Source organism: Elephas maximus, chromosome 4, assembly GCF_024166365.1.
Source record: "Elephas maximus indicus isolate mEleMax1 chromosome 4, mEleMax1 primary haplotype, whole genome shotgun sequence".
In the NCBI taxonomy this organism is placed as follows: domain Eukaryota; kingdom Metazoa; phylum Chordata; class Mammalia; order Proboscidea; family Elephantidae; genus Elephas; species Elephas maximus.
Window position 1 is genome coordinate 23,428,494 of NC_064822.1, and position 15,437 is coordinate 23,443,930.

At 36.7% G+C, this 15,437-nt stretch overlaps 1 protein-coding gene across 6 annotated transcripts in view; it reads right to left on the reverse strand.

The window, feature by feature from the left end:
* Window positions 1–15,437, reverse strand: part of ZEB1 (zinc finger E-box binding homeobox 1) — a 227,313-nt gene that overhangs the window by 60,718 nt on the left and 151,158 nt on the right. For all 6 annotated transcript variants that reach the window (XM_049881695.1, XM_049881698.1, XM_049881699.1 and 3 more), the window contains one exon: window positions 9,583–9,783. In XM_049881695.1, the coding sequence (XP_049737652.1) occupies window positions 9,583–9,783 (201 nt within the window). The remainder of the gene's footprint in view (window positions 1–9,582; window positions 9,784–15,437) is intronic.

A 15,437-nucleotide genomic window follows, 5' to 3' on the forward strand; every position in this document is an offset into this window, starting at 1 on the left:
TAATGCTCCACACATTGTGTCCACTGACACCATGAGAGGGGTACCCTGCTGGGCAATGGTGAAAATTTGACTCCTCACCAGGCATCCTCTGACATCACGCCCAGCCCAGGCCCTTACCTGGGTCTTCTTTGACACCACTGAGAAGTCTAGGTTCCCCACTCAGCCTCTGGGAGCAGGTCACAGTTTTTTCTGTGGTATTTGGCTTGAGTAGAACGCTTACCATCTAAAAGTTGTTTTACTAGGCTGTCCCTTTTCTGGTCTATGGCTATGGAGAGCAGGCTTTTCTTGTGGCTTTATGTGTGTATACAAGTCTGTCGGTGATTTTGGGTTACTGGTTCCCCCTGTGCCCAAGTGGGGATATATGAGGCCAAAAGGAAACCCAAAGAACTCAATGCTGTGTCATTCTTTGGGTCCTTAGGACCCTTGCCTGCCTGCCTTCTTCTCTCCACCTTTCAGAGTTTTCTCGTACTTGTTTTATATATAATATCCAGGGCTTTTAGCTGTGTCTAGGGAAAAGGCAGTCTACTCCATCTTTACATAACTGGAAGTCTCTGTGATTCTTTTTAAAACAGCTGATGAAGGATTAACTGATTATCTTATTTTACTACTTCCTAGATGACTCGACGGCAGTGGGTCTTTTTTTAGATGCCTTACACATGCACCAAGAAAGCAACTTTACGATTGGTTGCGTTCTCTATTCATGTTTTATAAAAGAATTGTTTCTTAAGAAGAGAAAGAAAAGTGTCATACAAAAGGAGTTTTCAGGCAGCTTAGGTTTTTCTTTTTAATAATTTTTATTGTGCTCTAAGTGAGAGTTTACGAATCAAGTCAGTTTCTCACACAAAAACCCATATACACCTTGCTACACACTCCCGATTATTCTCCCCCTAATGAGACAGCCCACTCTCTCCCTCCACTCTCTTTTTTCGTGTCCTTTTCGCCAGCTTCTAACCCCCTCCACCCTCTCATCTCCCCTCCAGGCAGGAGATGCCAACATAGTCCCAAGTGTCCACCTGATCCAAGAAGCTCACTCCTCACCAGCGTCCCTCTCCAACCCACTGTCCAGTCCATGTCTGAAGAGTTGGCTTTGGGAGTGGTTCCTGTCCTGGGACAACAGGAGCTCTGGGGGTCATGACCACCGGGGTCCTTCTAGTCTCAGTCAGACCATTAAGTCTGGTCTAATGGGAATTTGGGGTCTGCATCCCACTGCTCTCCTGCTTCCTCAGGGGTTGTCTGTTGTGTTCCCTGTCAGGGCAGTCATCAGTTGTAGCCAGGCACCATCTAGTTCTTCTGGTCTCAGGATGATGTAGTTGCTGGTTCATGTGGCCCTTTCTGTCTCTTGGACTCGTAATCACCTTGTGTCCTTGGTGTTCTTCATTCTCCTTTGATCCAGGTGGGTTGAGACCAATTGATGCATCTTAGATGGCTACTTGCTAGTATTTAAGACCCCAGACGCCACTCTTCAAAGTGGGATGCAGAAAGTTTTCTTAATAGATTTTATTATGCCCATTGACTTAGATGTCCCCTGAAACCATGGTCCCCAGACCCTGTCCCTGCTACGCTGGCCTTCGAAGCATTCAGTTTATTCAGGAAACTTTTTTGATTTTGGTTTAGTCCAATTGTGCTGACATCCCCTGTATTGTGTGCTGTCTTTCCCTTCACCTAAAGTAGTTCTTATCTACTATCTAATTAGTGAATGCTCCTCTCCCACCTCACCTCCCTCCCCCATCTCGTAACCACAAAAGAATGTTTTCTTCTCAGTTTAAACTAATTCTCAAGTTCTTATAATAGTGGTCTTATACAATATTTGTCCTTTTGCCACTGACTAATTTCACTCAGCATAATGCCTTCCAGGTTCCTCCATGTTATGAAATGTTTCACAGATTCCTCACTGTTCTTTATCAATGTGTAGTATTCCATTGTGTGAATATACCATAATTTATTTATCCATTCATCCGTTGATGGGCACCTTGGTTGCTTCCATCTTTTTGCTATTGTGAACAGTGCTGCAATAAACATGGGTGTGCCTATATCTGTTTGTGAAAGGCTCTTATTTCTCTAGGATATATTCCAAAGAGTGGGATTGCTGGATCGTATGGTAGTAGTTCTATTTCTAGCTTTTTAAGGAAGTACCAAATTGATTTCCAAAGTGGTTGTACCATTTGACATTCCCACCAGCAGCGTTTAAGTGTTCCAATCTCTCCACAGCCTCTCCAACATTTATTATTTTGTGTTTTTTGGATTAATGCCAGCCTTGTTGGAGTAAGATGAAATCTCATTGTAGTTTTGATCTGCGTTTCTCTAATGGCTAATGATCGTGAACATTTCCTCATGTATCTGTTAGCTCTCTGAATGTCTTCTTAAGTGTCCATTCATATCTTTTGCCCATTTTTTAATTGGGTTATTTGTCTTTTTGCAGTTGAGTTTTTTTGCAGAATCATGTAGATTTTAGAGATCAGGCGCTGATCAGAAATGTCATAGCTAAAAACTTTTTCCCAGTCTGTAGGAAGCCTTTTTACTCTTTTGGTGAAGTCTTTGGATGAGCATAGGTGTTTGATTTTTAGGAGCTCCCAGTTAACTAGTTTTTCTTCTACATTCGTTATAGTGTTTTGTATACTGTTTATGCCATGTATTAGGGCTCCTAATGTTGTCCCTATTTTTTCTTCCATGATCTTTATCATTTTAGATTTTATATTTAGGTCTTTGATCCATCTTGAGTTAGTTTTTGTGCATGGAATGAGGTATGGGTCTTGTTTCATGTTTTTGCAGATGGATATCCAGTTATGCGAGCACCATTTGTAAAAAAGACTGTCTTTTCCCCATTTAACTGTTTTGGGGCCTTTGTCAAATATCAACTGCTCATATGTGGATGGATTTTTGTCTGGATTCTCCACTCTGTCCCATTGGTCCATGTATCCGCTGTTGTATCAGTACTAAGCTGTTTTGACTACTGTGGTGGTATAATAGGTTCTAAAATCAGGTAGAGTAAGGCCTCCCACTTTGTTCTTTTTCAGTAATGCCTTATTTATCCGGGGCCTCTTTCCCTTCCATATGAAATTGGTGATTTGTTTCTCCATCTCATTAAAGAGTATCCTTGGGATTTTGATCAGAATTTCATTAAATGTATAGATGGCTTTTGGTAGAATAGACATTTTTATAATGTTAAGTGTTCCTAGCCACAAGGAAGGTATGTTCTTCACTTATATAAGTCTCTTTAGGTTTCTTGTTGAAGGTACTGTAGTTTTCTTTGTATAAGTCTTCTACATCTCTGGTAAGATTTATTCCTAAGTATTTTATCTTCTTGGGGGCTACTGTAAATGGCATTGATTTGGTGATTTTGTCTTCGATGTTCTTTTTGTTGGTGTAGAGGAATCCAACTGATTTTTGTATGTTTATCGTGTATCCCGATACTCTGCTGAACTCTTCTATTAGTTTCAGTAGTTTTCTGGAGGATTCCTTAGGGTTTTCTGTGTAGAAGATCATGTCATCTGCAAATAGAGATACTTTTACTTCTTCTTTGCCAATCTGGATGCCCTTTATTTCTTTATCTAGCCGAATTGCTCTGGCTAGGACTTCCAGCACAATGTTGAATAAGAGTGGTGATAAAGGGCATCCTTGTCTGGTTCCCGATCTCAATGGGAATGTTTTCAGGCTCTCTCCATTTAGGGTGATGTTGGCTATTGGCTTTGTATAAACGCCGTTTATTATGTTGAGAAATTTTCCTTCTATTCCTATTTTGCTGAGAGTTTTTATCATGAATGGGTGTTGCACCTTGTCAAATGCCTTTTCTGTATCAACTGATATAATCATGTGATTCTTGTCTTTTGTTTTATTTATGTGGTGGATTACATTAATTGTTTTTCTAATGTTGAACCATCCTGGTATGAATCCTACTTGGTCATGGTGAATTGTTTTTTTGATATGTTGTTGAATTCTATTGGCTAGAATTTTGTTGAGGATTTTTGCATCTACATTCATGAGGGAAATAGGTCTATAATTTTCTTTTCTTGTGGTGTCTTTACCTGGTTTTGGTATCAGGGATATGAGTTTGGTATATTCCATCCTTTTCTATGCTCTGAAATAGCTTTAGTAGTAGTGGTGTTAACTCTTCTCTGAAAGTTTGGTAGAACTCTGCAGTGAAGCCGTCTGGACCAGGGCTTTTTTTTGTTGGGAGTTTTTTGATTACCTTTTCAATCTCTTCTTTTGTTATGGGTCTATTTAGTTGTTCTACCTCTGTTTGTGTTAGTTTAGGTAGGTAGTGTGTTTCTAGGAGTTCATCCATTTCTTCTAGGTTTTCATATTTGTTTGAGTATAGTTTTTCATAGTAATGTGATATGATTCTTTTAATTTCAGTTGGGTCTGTTGTAATATCGCCCTCCTCATTTCTTTTTCGGGCTATTTGCTTCCTCTCCTGTTTTTCTTTTGTCAGTTTGGCCAGTGGTTTATCAATTTTGTTCATTTTTTCAAAACACCAGCTTTTGGTCTTGTTAATTCTTTCAATTGTTTTTCTGTTTTCTATTTCATTTAGTTCAGGTCTAATTTTTATTATTTGTTTTCTTCTGGTGCCTGGGGGTTCCTTTTGTTGCTCTCTTTCTATTTGTTCAAGCTGTAGGGATAATTCTTTGATTTTGGCCCTTTCTTCTTTTTGGATGTGTGCATTTATTGACATGAATTGGCCTCTGAGCACCGCTTTTAGGCAGCTTAGATTTTAAAAGTATATTTGCAAAGAGCAGAAAGAATGTCACACGACCATGAATGAATATAGGACTTTAGGCCATGTACTTTAAAAACAAAAAAAAACAAACTTTTTTTTAAAGTCCAAGTAATGTCAGGAAAATTAAAAATGAAAAAGAACCAAGGTTCTCAAAATGCTAAGGTAAGCAAGGGAGGGCAAAACCATCGTCTTGAAACCGATAGCATAACTATCAAGGATTTACAATTAAAAAGAAAAACGAAACTGTCAACATATTCACTCATTTTAGAAGACTTCTGAACAATCTAATATGTGTCGGACATTAGTGGTAAAAGATATAGAGATCAGTAAGATACAGTCCCTGCTCTATTTCATGTTTTAGTCCAGTCAATCAGGGGTATGTACACAATTGGTCACAGTTCATTGTGAAAAGTCTATGAACAAGGGGAGCTTTGCAGACCACATATTCACTCTGTCTATGGAGGTCAGGCAGTAGTTCACGGAGGAGATAACAGAAGAGGAAGAGAACATGCCAGACACAGGGAATAGGACATGCAAAGGTTTAGAGGAATACAAGAGTATGGACAAGGGGAGTGGTGCAAGATTAAGTCTAGGAAGACAATGTGGTGCTGGATTGTAAGAATCATTGTTTGTCATGCTAGTGTGTGGGCTCAAGTCCTACAGGTAACCAGGAGCTGAAGAATTAGTTTTGCTCTTCTCTTCCAGAAAGTATAATGTTCAAGAAGCAAAAGGGGAAACCAAAACCCAGGCTAGATAAGCCATTGTACAAAAACATTCGGTATCCTGGTTCATGTAAATTATATTTCAGAAAACATAACAATCTTTGAAAATAAAGCACTGATTTTTTTTTTTACTGGTCATGATTTTGCTTATTGTGCTTTAGGTGAAATTTACAGAGGAAATTAGTTTCTCATTAAACAATTAATACACAAACTGTTTTGTCACTGGTTATGATTTTTATCAGTGGGTTTGGTTTGGTTTACGATTTTTAAGGAGTAGTTTTAGCTAGAAAAGCTGGGTAAATGCCATTTAAATTTGCATATTATACCTTCCACTTTCTTTAGAAAACTACAGGTTGGCGATATTTAACATCTATGCCAAGAATGTATTCCATACCAGGTTATAAAGATTATATTATTTGTGTGTGCTTAAGAAACAAAAATTGATCACTAATATCCACCATGAGTTCACTGAAAAAAAAGTCATATAACTTGGCCTCATAAAATATTAGACTTAGGATCTAAGTTTTAACCTAAAAACTACTTTAACCATATCCTATAAATTTTGATATTTTCATTATTGTTCAGTTCAAAGTATTTCCTCATTATAATTATGACTTCTTTATTGACCCATGGTTATTAAAAAGTAGTATTTCTTGAATTTTCCAAACATAATTTTCTACATATCTTATTTCTAGCCTAATTATACTGTGTTCATGCATGATTTTATCCTCTGAAATTTCCGATTCATTTTATGACCCTATATATGTTCAATTTTTGTAAGTATTACCTATGATCTGGAAACTATTTTGAAAGTCACATGTCAGTGTCCATGACAGGTTCTGTGAAACAGGACATTATGTGATTTGGACACTGTGCAAACACCTGGGTCCACTGGGCCATGCTGCTATATGGCACGCAGCCTAGGCAGCTCCACTGCTGATGCTCAGGTCAGGGCTGGGACAGCCTCGCCCAGGACGTGGCCCTGCAGCCCTGTGAAAGTCACAGCGGGAGCTCTAGGCACCCACAGGGAAGCAGGGGAGAAGTCTCAGCGACCTGGCAACCCCACCCCGGCTGGGCCCTGCCATTCATGCTGACCTGGGGCACTTGGGAGCAGGATCTGGCATCCACTCTTCCCAGAGGCAGGGCGCCTGTTCCTGCGGGTACAAGAGGGGCAGGTTTGTTGTCAAGTTGGGCTGTGGGCATCTCCAGGAGAGTACCCAGTGGACCACAGATGTATATACAGTTAGCTGCTGCCTGAACAGATGTTATATGGTGCATGACTGTATTAGGTACATTGTTTTATGTCTATGTATCTTATGGCTCAGGCTGCTAACCAAAAGGTCAGTAGTTTGAATCCACCAGCAGCTCTTTGGAAACCCTATGGGGCAGTTCTACTCTTTACTATATAGCGCTGTTATGAGCTGGAAACGACTTGACAGCAATGGGTTTGGTTTGCTTTGGTTTTATATATCTTATGCATTTTTCACATCTTCTGTATTCTCATCAGTTTTGTATAATTATTCTATCAATGATTAAGAGAGGTGTGTTAAATTTCATACCACTAAATTTTTAAAAAATCCAGTATGATTGTAAATTGGTCTTTTTCTCTTTGTAGATTACCTCTTTTTCCCTTACATATTTTTGAAGCCTGTTGTTAGGTACAAACATATTTAAAATAATATCTGATTAGTGAACTGAATCTGTCATCATTATGAAGTGATCCTTTATGAACAAATCCCTCTAAAGAAGTACAACCAAAATGCTCCTTAGAAGCAAGGATGGCGAGACTGAGTCTTACACACTTTGGACATGTTGTCAGGAGGGATCAGTCCCTGGAGAAGGACATCATACTTGGTAAAGTACAGGTCAGCAGAAAAGAGAAAGACCCTCAACGAGGTGGACTGACACAGTGGCTGCAACAATGGGCTCAAGCATAACGACTGTAAGGATGGCGCAGGACTGGACAGTGTTTCATTCTGTTGTACATAGGGTTGATACGGGTCAGAGCTGACTCGACGGCACCTAACAACAACAACAACATTATCTATAATAATGCTTTTTGCCTTAAAGTTTATATATTGTCTGAAATTAATTTAGCTATGCTGCTTTCTTTTGGTTAGTACTTATTTGCATGGGAAATACTATGTATTTATCTTTACCAATTTATTTGCTATTTCCTCTACTTTTCTTACATCTCTAACCTTCTATCAAGGATTTCTTTCCTCATGCATTAAATATATCCTTTAAAATGTGCTTCAGTGTCTAGTAAAGCAAATTTCTCTGCTTTGGTTGTCTGAAACTTACCTGAAACCATTACCTTATTTCACCCTATTTCTTAAAAGATAGTTTTGCTAGGTATGGAATTCTGTGTAGGCAGACATCACTCTAATATTTTCTGGCTTCCATTGTTGTTACTAAGAATTCAGCTGTCCACTGAGCTGCCACTTCATCAAACATAATCTAATTTCCTTTCTCCCTACTTTTAACATTTTCTCTTTGTCTTGGATATTCTACAATTTCACCATTATGGTACTAGGGATTGGTTTATTTATCTTTCTTGAGATTTGTTGGGCTTCTTGAGTCTATGGTCTAGTGTCCTTCATTAATTTTGAAAAATTCTCAGCCATTATCCCACCAAATATTGTTGTTGCCCTAGTCTCTCTTCTCCTGAATTAGACATACACTGGATGTTCTAACACTATTTTTCATGTCTCTTAATATTTTTTTCATATTTTTCCATCTCTGTCTCTTTGGGTCTCATTCAGTATATTTTTTCCTATCTTTCATTATTTCTTTAGCTGTGTTTAATTTGTTGTTAAATCCATCCTCTCAATTTTGATTTTATTATTATTCTTTTTTTTTTAATCTTTTGACGTTCCATTGAAGTTTTCTTAAAATCTGTTAGTTATATTTTATTCTATCATAGCAGATAATTTCAAGTTTGTCTTTACCTTTTTTTAAAACACAGTAAGCAGTCATTTCATAATCTCTAGCAGATAACTCTAGTAATTAAAGCCTTTAGTGTTCAGTTTCTGCTTCCTTTTGCTTATTGTAATTCTTACTTATGCTGCATTCTTCTTGCTAAATTATTTGGGCAGTGTCTATAGTGCTAGAAGTATTAAAGTCTGTTCCTCTAAACAGATATGTATTTGCTTTTGCTTGGTGTCTATGGGTACTAGCAGTTCTACTTTAACCCAAATTATTGCTTGAGATTTATCAGACTACCCAGTAATGTGAATTTGGGCTGCAAATCAGTGGAAGACAGCTTGTGGTTACTATTTCTCATAGACAATTCTCTGTTTCTCTGTCACCTAACCAAGGCAACCTTGCTTGTTGACTCCTGAGGATGGTGTGGATGTAGAGGGTTTGCTTTTAATAAAACACATTCTTCTATTCTTATACAACTGTTGCTTAAATCCTGGCAAGACAGGCTAAATAATTTATTTAGCTTCTCTGAAAAAGTAGAAAGAAAGAATTTTAGACTTGAAAGAAAAAAAAAATATAGTCTAATTTCTTCATTTGGCAAATGAGGAAGAGAGGTTTATATATTCAGTGTTTGTTCACTGAAAGAGTGGTAAGTAGAAGGTCTCCTTATTTTCACTGCTCCCTCCACTAAACCAAGCTTGTTTGAGTAAAAGTAAAAAATTTATTTGACTAAATATTTAAAGCAAATGAAAGGACAAACCAAATTCTGAAAACAAACATTACTTACAAGGTTCTGATGTACATATAGAATATTTTACAAACATTTCAGAAAATTCCTATTATTTATCTGTGTTTGGGATTTTTGCATACCAAATTATGATTTCATTGCATCAAAACAGAATTTGTTGGTTTCTAAGATCTTCATTGGTGGTCACAATATGAAATTAAATGTATGTTAAATTATATTAACGATATATAGAAAGCTTTAAGATCTTAGAAAAGTCAATTAAAATTCATATGTTATAAGCATTGTATAAATAGTCTAACTCCGTTATTCTGCTTCATAATTCACTTTTTAGTAAGTGGAAGGATACCTTCTATTGATCAATTTTAAAAAGTTACTGTTCATTTCAAAGTTTTCACTCAATTTATCTTTTAAGTTAACCTGTGTCTTTCAAAAGAATCAAAAGAATAGAATATTACAATAAAACTTAAACTTACCATCGTCTTCCCAGCAGCTCTTAGCACTTCCTTCTCTTTCGCTGCTCCCTGGTAACACTGTCTGGTCTGTTGGCAGGTCATCTTCGGGCACACCACCTTCACAATCTGCTGCATCTGTAACACTTTCTTCTTCCACAATATGGAGTTTGTCTTCATCATCTGAATCTGAATTTGTTTCTACCACAGTATTATAATTTGTAACTGTAATACAAACAAGAAACAAATATTCAAAATCACCTAATGTAAAAATCAGTTTTTCTACCTCAAGAAAATAGAACCAAAAAAAAAAAAAAAGGGGCTCTTAAACCAGATTGTAATTCAATAATGTTTTTAGACCATGATATCTAAACAACTAATTTATTTGACAACACACACACACGGCACTTACTAGACATTAGATGGGCAAAATGGCAAACAGTAATAGCTACACTTATTGAGCACTTAAGCCAAAACCAAACCCGTTGCTGTAGAGTGGGTTTGGGCGCATAGCAACCCTACAGGACAGAGGAGAACTGCCCGATAAGTTTTCCAAGGAGAAGCTGGTGGATTCGAACTGCAGACCTTTTGGTCAGCAGCCACAGCTCTGAACCACTGCGCCAACTAGGGCCCCTATCGAGCACTTAGTATATGCATAAAACCAGATCAACTGCCCAGTTGATTCTGACTCATAGTTAACCACATGTGTTTCAACGCAGAACTGCACTGTATAGGGCTTACAATGGCTGTGATATTTCGGAAGTAGATTGTCCAGCCTTTCTCCAAGGCACCACTGGGTAGATTCAAATGCTTAAGTGTTTGTGCCACCCAGAGACTCCTTACTATATGTATAAGTGCTTTCTAAAATAGTAACTCACTTAATTCTTACAACAATCTTATGAAATAGGGTATCTGCCTACTACTTACTACTTATACCCTTTTTTTAAAAATGTGGAAACCAAAGCATAGAAAGGATGAGTAATTTGCCCAAGATCATATAGCTAGGAATTGGCAGGCCAGGATTCGAACTCCAGCAGTCTGGTTCTATATTCTGTATTCTTAAACATTATATTAAACATCTTCTCCAATAATAATGTGCTTATATAATACTGCTTAGGTAGAATTAGGGCTTCAAACCTTTAAAGCATTACAGTTTAAGAAAAGAAGCCATCCCTCCTAATAAAATAGCATTACATCATTAATTTTTTTCATACCAAAGGTATTTTCAGATTGTCAGTTAGGCCTGTGATATCATACTAATCTCTCCACCCTGTACTACTTTAGAAAGAATCAAGAAATTTTGCCAAATTCCTACAAATTATTCTGAAAAATAACCACAAGTCATACTGAAAAAATAACTGGCATTCAGAAGTTTTCATATGGGCACCTTTTCCATAATTTTTAATGAATTTCAGTGAAATTTAACATTAGTATTACAAATATATGTAATTATTCTGAATGACTTTTACAGCTCTTAGAGCTATGAGTAATAGTTGAGAACAAAATTCTCTAAAACAAATAATTTAGCGTAATCAATGTTTTCCTTCAGACTCCCTGTAATAATCACTTTAATGGGATAAATTATTTAGTACCTCAATGAGTGTGGTTACTGGAACATCCTTTTTCAACTATTTGCCAGGTAATTCTTACTTGCTAAAATAAGACTGAGAGGAAGAGAGATAAGGGAAGCTTTGCTTTGTTTAGATAACTAAATAGTAATTACTTCTAGTTATTCTTTGCATTGCTTCCTGAAATTTTCCAACATTCTTGCCAGAAGAAAATCACCTAAATGGTAAACAATATGCACACATATCCCCCAAATACACATAAATACACACACACCTGAGAACTTGAAGAAATATGTTAAAAAAAAAAAGATGGATGTATATGTCAAAGTAAGAACAAATAATCAAATACCTCCTAAATAGCTTTTATAAACATTGAGAAGACATATCTGTCCAAAAAGAGAAACTGAGTTACCCTTTTCCCACATAAGAAATTCCTTAGTATCCATTGTCAGAAGAAAATATCAAGTCTTATCTCATTAATATTTTAGTGTAAATACACTTTTCCAGATCTTTTCCCAAGAGCAAAGGACTTATTCCTTTATTTTCTTATAAAAAGAATACGTTTAAAAAAATCCAGACAATACAAAACACGTAAAATACAAAAAAAAAAAAAGCCACTGCCATTGAGTCAATTCCGACTCATAGCAATCCTACAAGACAGAGTAGAACTGCCCCATAGAGTTTCCAAGGAGCACCTGGTAGATTCGAACTGCTGACCTTTGGTTAGCAGGCATAGCACTTAACCACTACACCACTAGGGTTTCCAAAACAAGTAAAAGTCCCCTATTTTTCCTTCCTGTACCCACTATCAAAGGCAATAATAATAGAAAAATTTATTAATTACTTCTGTGCACTAGATAGGCATGATACTAAACAGCTTGTATGCTTTATCCTATTCGTTTGTAGGACAGACTCTCACACACACACCCCGTATATTTAATATAAATCCTATACCACTTAAGTATAAATGTGTATGTGTATATTTAAAAACACAAATATGGGCTATTATACTTTCTATTTTGCCAATGAAAAACATATCTTGGAGATCTTCCTAAATTAATATATATGGAGCTTACTCATTTTCCCCTGAATGGCAATACAACATTCCATTGTAATGGTACAACTTAACCAATAATCTATTGATAACATTTACTTTCTTTCCATTGTATAAACATTAGCAACAATGTCAGAATAAATTTTCTTGTAGATACATCTTTGGACATTAGTTAAATACATCTGTCAGATTAGTAGGGGTGGAACTGCTGAGTCAAAGGGAAAACTTATTAAGTAGGTAAATAGGAACCAAATCAGTTGCCAGTGAGTCAACTTCAGCTCATGGAGACGCCCTGTGCTTCATCAGAGAATTGTGCTCCACAGGGTTTTCAATGGCTGTGATCTTCCCAAGCAGATCATCAGGGCTTTTTCTTTAATGGAGCCTATCGGTTGATTCAAACCACAAACTTCTGGTTAGCAGTTGGGCACTTACTGTTATATTTCCCTCTAGAAAGTTTTTTTTTTTTTTTTTCTCCCCACAAATACTATATTACAACATATTAATATAGTAAAGAGAAAAATTCCCTTTAATATAGTAAGGGGAAGATGTATGTCAAGACAGAAACATGGGGAATTCCTTTTACTTCAGCTACACTCTCAGCAGAATGAGTTGTGTGTGTGGGTAAGGAGGATTATTCTCAAAGGGTAGTTCACAGTTGAAGGGTTTCCTGACGGGCCTTTGACTCACAGTAAGATCCAAAAATAAATACACACAGACGTGCATTCATATATACGTGTGTGTGTGTGTGCGTGCATATATATATATATTTTTTTTGAGTGGGGAATCTTACTGGCAGATGATGCTCAATGTCATTAACTTTCACTTCTACTTTCAAGGCTGCTTACTAGTAACCTACTAAATGATTTGCTAAAGTAATTTAAAGTTGGTATTTAAATACTATAAACTAAAATTAGACTATAGCTATGTTTACTATAGTCCACTAGATGTGGCCACTACAGAATATCTAGCTCATTGCAAAGCTCTCATACACATGGACAGTTGAAATTCCTTCTATTTTGTGGAGGGAGGCTTTACTGCTTCTCTAGTAGCCTAAGTTGGCCAAGGTTTCATATTGATGTTATTCTTGCCTTTTAATGATATAATACTGTACTTTAATTTTAACATTATCAGCTTTGTTTTAGGTTGTTACCCTACAATGTACATTTAACACATATCCATCTAGAGTATTTTGGGCTTAGAAGTTTCCCAATAATTAGGCCTTCAGGCATATGTGCACTATGATTCAGATATTTGCTTATATGCTTCATAGCTTTCGCTGAATTCTTTTTTTTCCATGAGCTGCAAAATGTTTTATCCTGCCTAAGTCAACCATAGCCCAAAGTGGTCTTAAAAAACACCCGTCACTTTCTAAGACTAGTGAAACTCCTTCCTGTCAGCCAGATTAAGTTGCCATTGTGATATGGTAGTTTATAAATCAACTCTCCAAAACACAAAGACTGAATACATTTTATAGCCATCTTGTGAATTTTCCCAAAGCATGTTTTGCATATGTAGCATAAGGCTGGAAAAATCCCAAAGAGCCATACATTTTATTGGCTAACATATAGAAAGACCAGTGATTATTTTCTAAGGCTCCCCAATATCTTTTGCTTCACAATCACTTAGCTAAGAGAAAGAACAGTGAAAACTGCTTACGTTGATTATCGTAACTGAGATAACAGGAACGCTTCCCAGTGTTTCCTGAGCTACCTTTTCATTTGTGAATGTACAGAGCTCACTTTACGAAGCCCTAGCATCAAAAGCATCAAGAATAACACAGACCCTTAACAAAATCTAGCAGCCAACGACAGTGTCAGTTATCACAACTCTCTGTCAATTTATCTCCACATCTCTAGGTTATTTAACCTTTCACTAAAAAATACAATAAATTATAGTTTGTCTAAAGAGTGATATAGTTATAACAATCAGTTTATTATCACCTCTTGGTTATGAGTCTTAATTAAAATAATAAAATATCAAGAAAGGAATAAAGGAAAAATAGACAAGGCAACCAACTTTTTTAAAATCTTTAAATATATCTTATGATATACAGTATGAATTTAAATTTTAATAGAAAATGGTAACATTTTCAATGCATTCTTATCATCAGAATGTGGTTGAGAACACACTGACTTCTTAGTAATAGTTCTTGTTGGTATTATTTGCTAACATTTAATGCCAGATATAATAGCACCCTCTGCATAGGCTGCTTGTGAGGATCAAATGATTTATTACAGGTATAGTGCTTAGAGGGAGCCCTGGTGGCGCAGTGGTTAGAGATATGGCTGCTCATCAAACGGCTGGCAGTTCGAATCACTAGCCAATCCTTGGAAACCCTAAGGAGCAGTTCTACACAGTCTTACAGGGTGTCACTATGAATCGGAGCTGACTTGATAGCAATGGTTTTGGTTTATCTCAACCAGAGATATGTTCCACACAGTAGGTATAAAATCATTTGCTGAATTGAATATGGAGCCACACTTTTTCTCACTGACAAAACAAGTCAATGTATTTGGGTGCTGCTGCTAATTTAGGAAACTGAGGACAAAATAAAGTGTAAGCAGAACTTTTAAGTAAGTATGCACAATGGAACGGAGATGTCATTTGACAATATGCAGGAAATTCTATGGGGCAGCTGTACACTGTTATACAGCATCACTATGAGTTGGTATTGACAACACACAACAATGACAGGATAAGAGAAAATGTCTGCATATAAAATTACTCCAGGAAAGAGGACCTTACGTTCTTAGTCCACAAATAGTGGAAATATCTGTTAATCTGGCTTTTGATCTAAATGGTAGATAACATTAACTTACTATCTGTATGTTTTACATTCTATAATAAAGAATATGATGTAATGAGATGTATATTTAATGTAATATATTATATACTGTCTTAGTTATCTAGTGCTGCAGTAACAGAAACACAAGTGAATGGCTTTAACAAAGAGAATTTTGTTCTCTCACACTCTAGGAGGCTAGAAGTCTGAATTCAGGGTGCCAGCTCTAGGGTAAGCCTCTCTCTATCTGTTGGCTCTGGGTGAAGGTCCATGTCATCAATCTTGCCCTGGTCTAGGGGTTTCTCAGTGTAGGAACCCTGGGTCCAAAAGGCGAGTTTGCTCCTGGCTCTTCTTTCTTGGTGGTAAGAGGTCCCTCTGCTTCTCTGCTCCCTTCTCTTTTTTATATTTCAAAAGAGATTGACTTAAGATACAATCTAATCTTGTAGATTAAGTTCTGCCTTAGTAACATAACTGC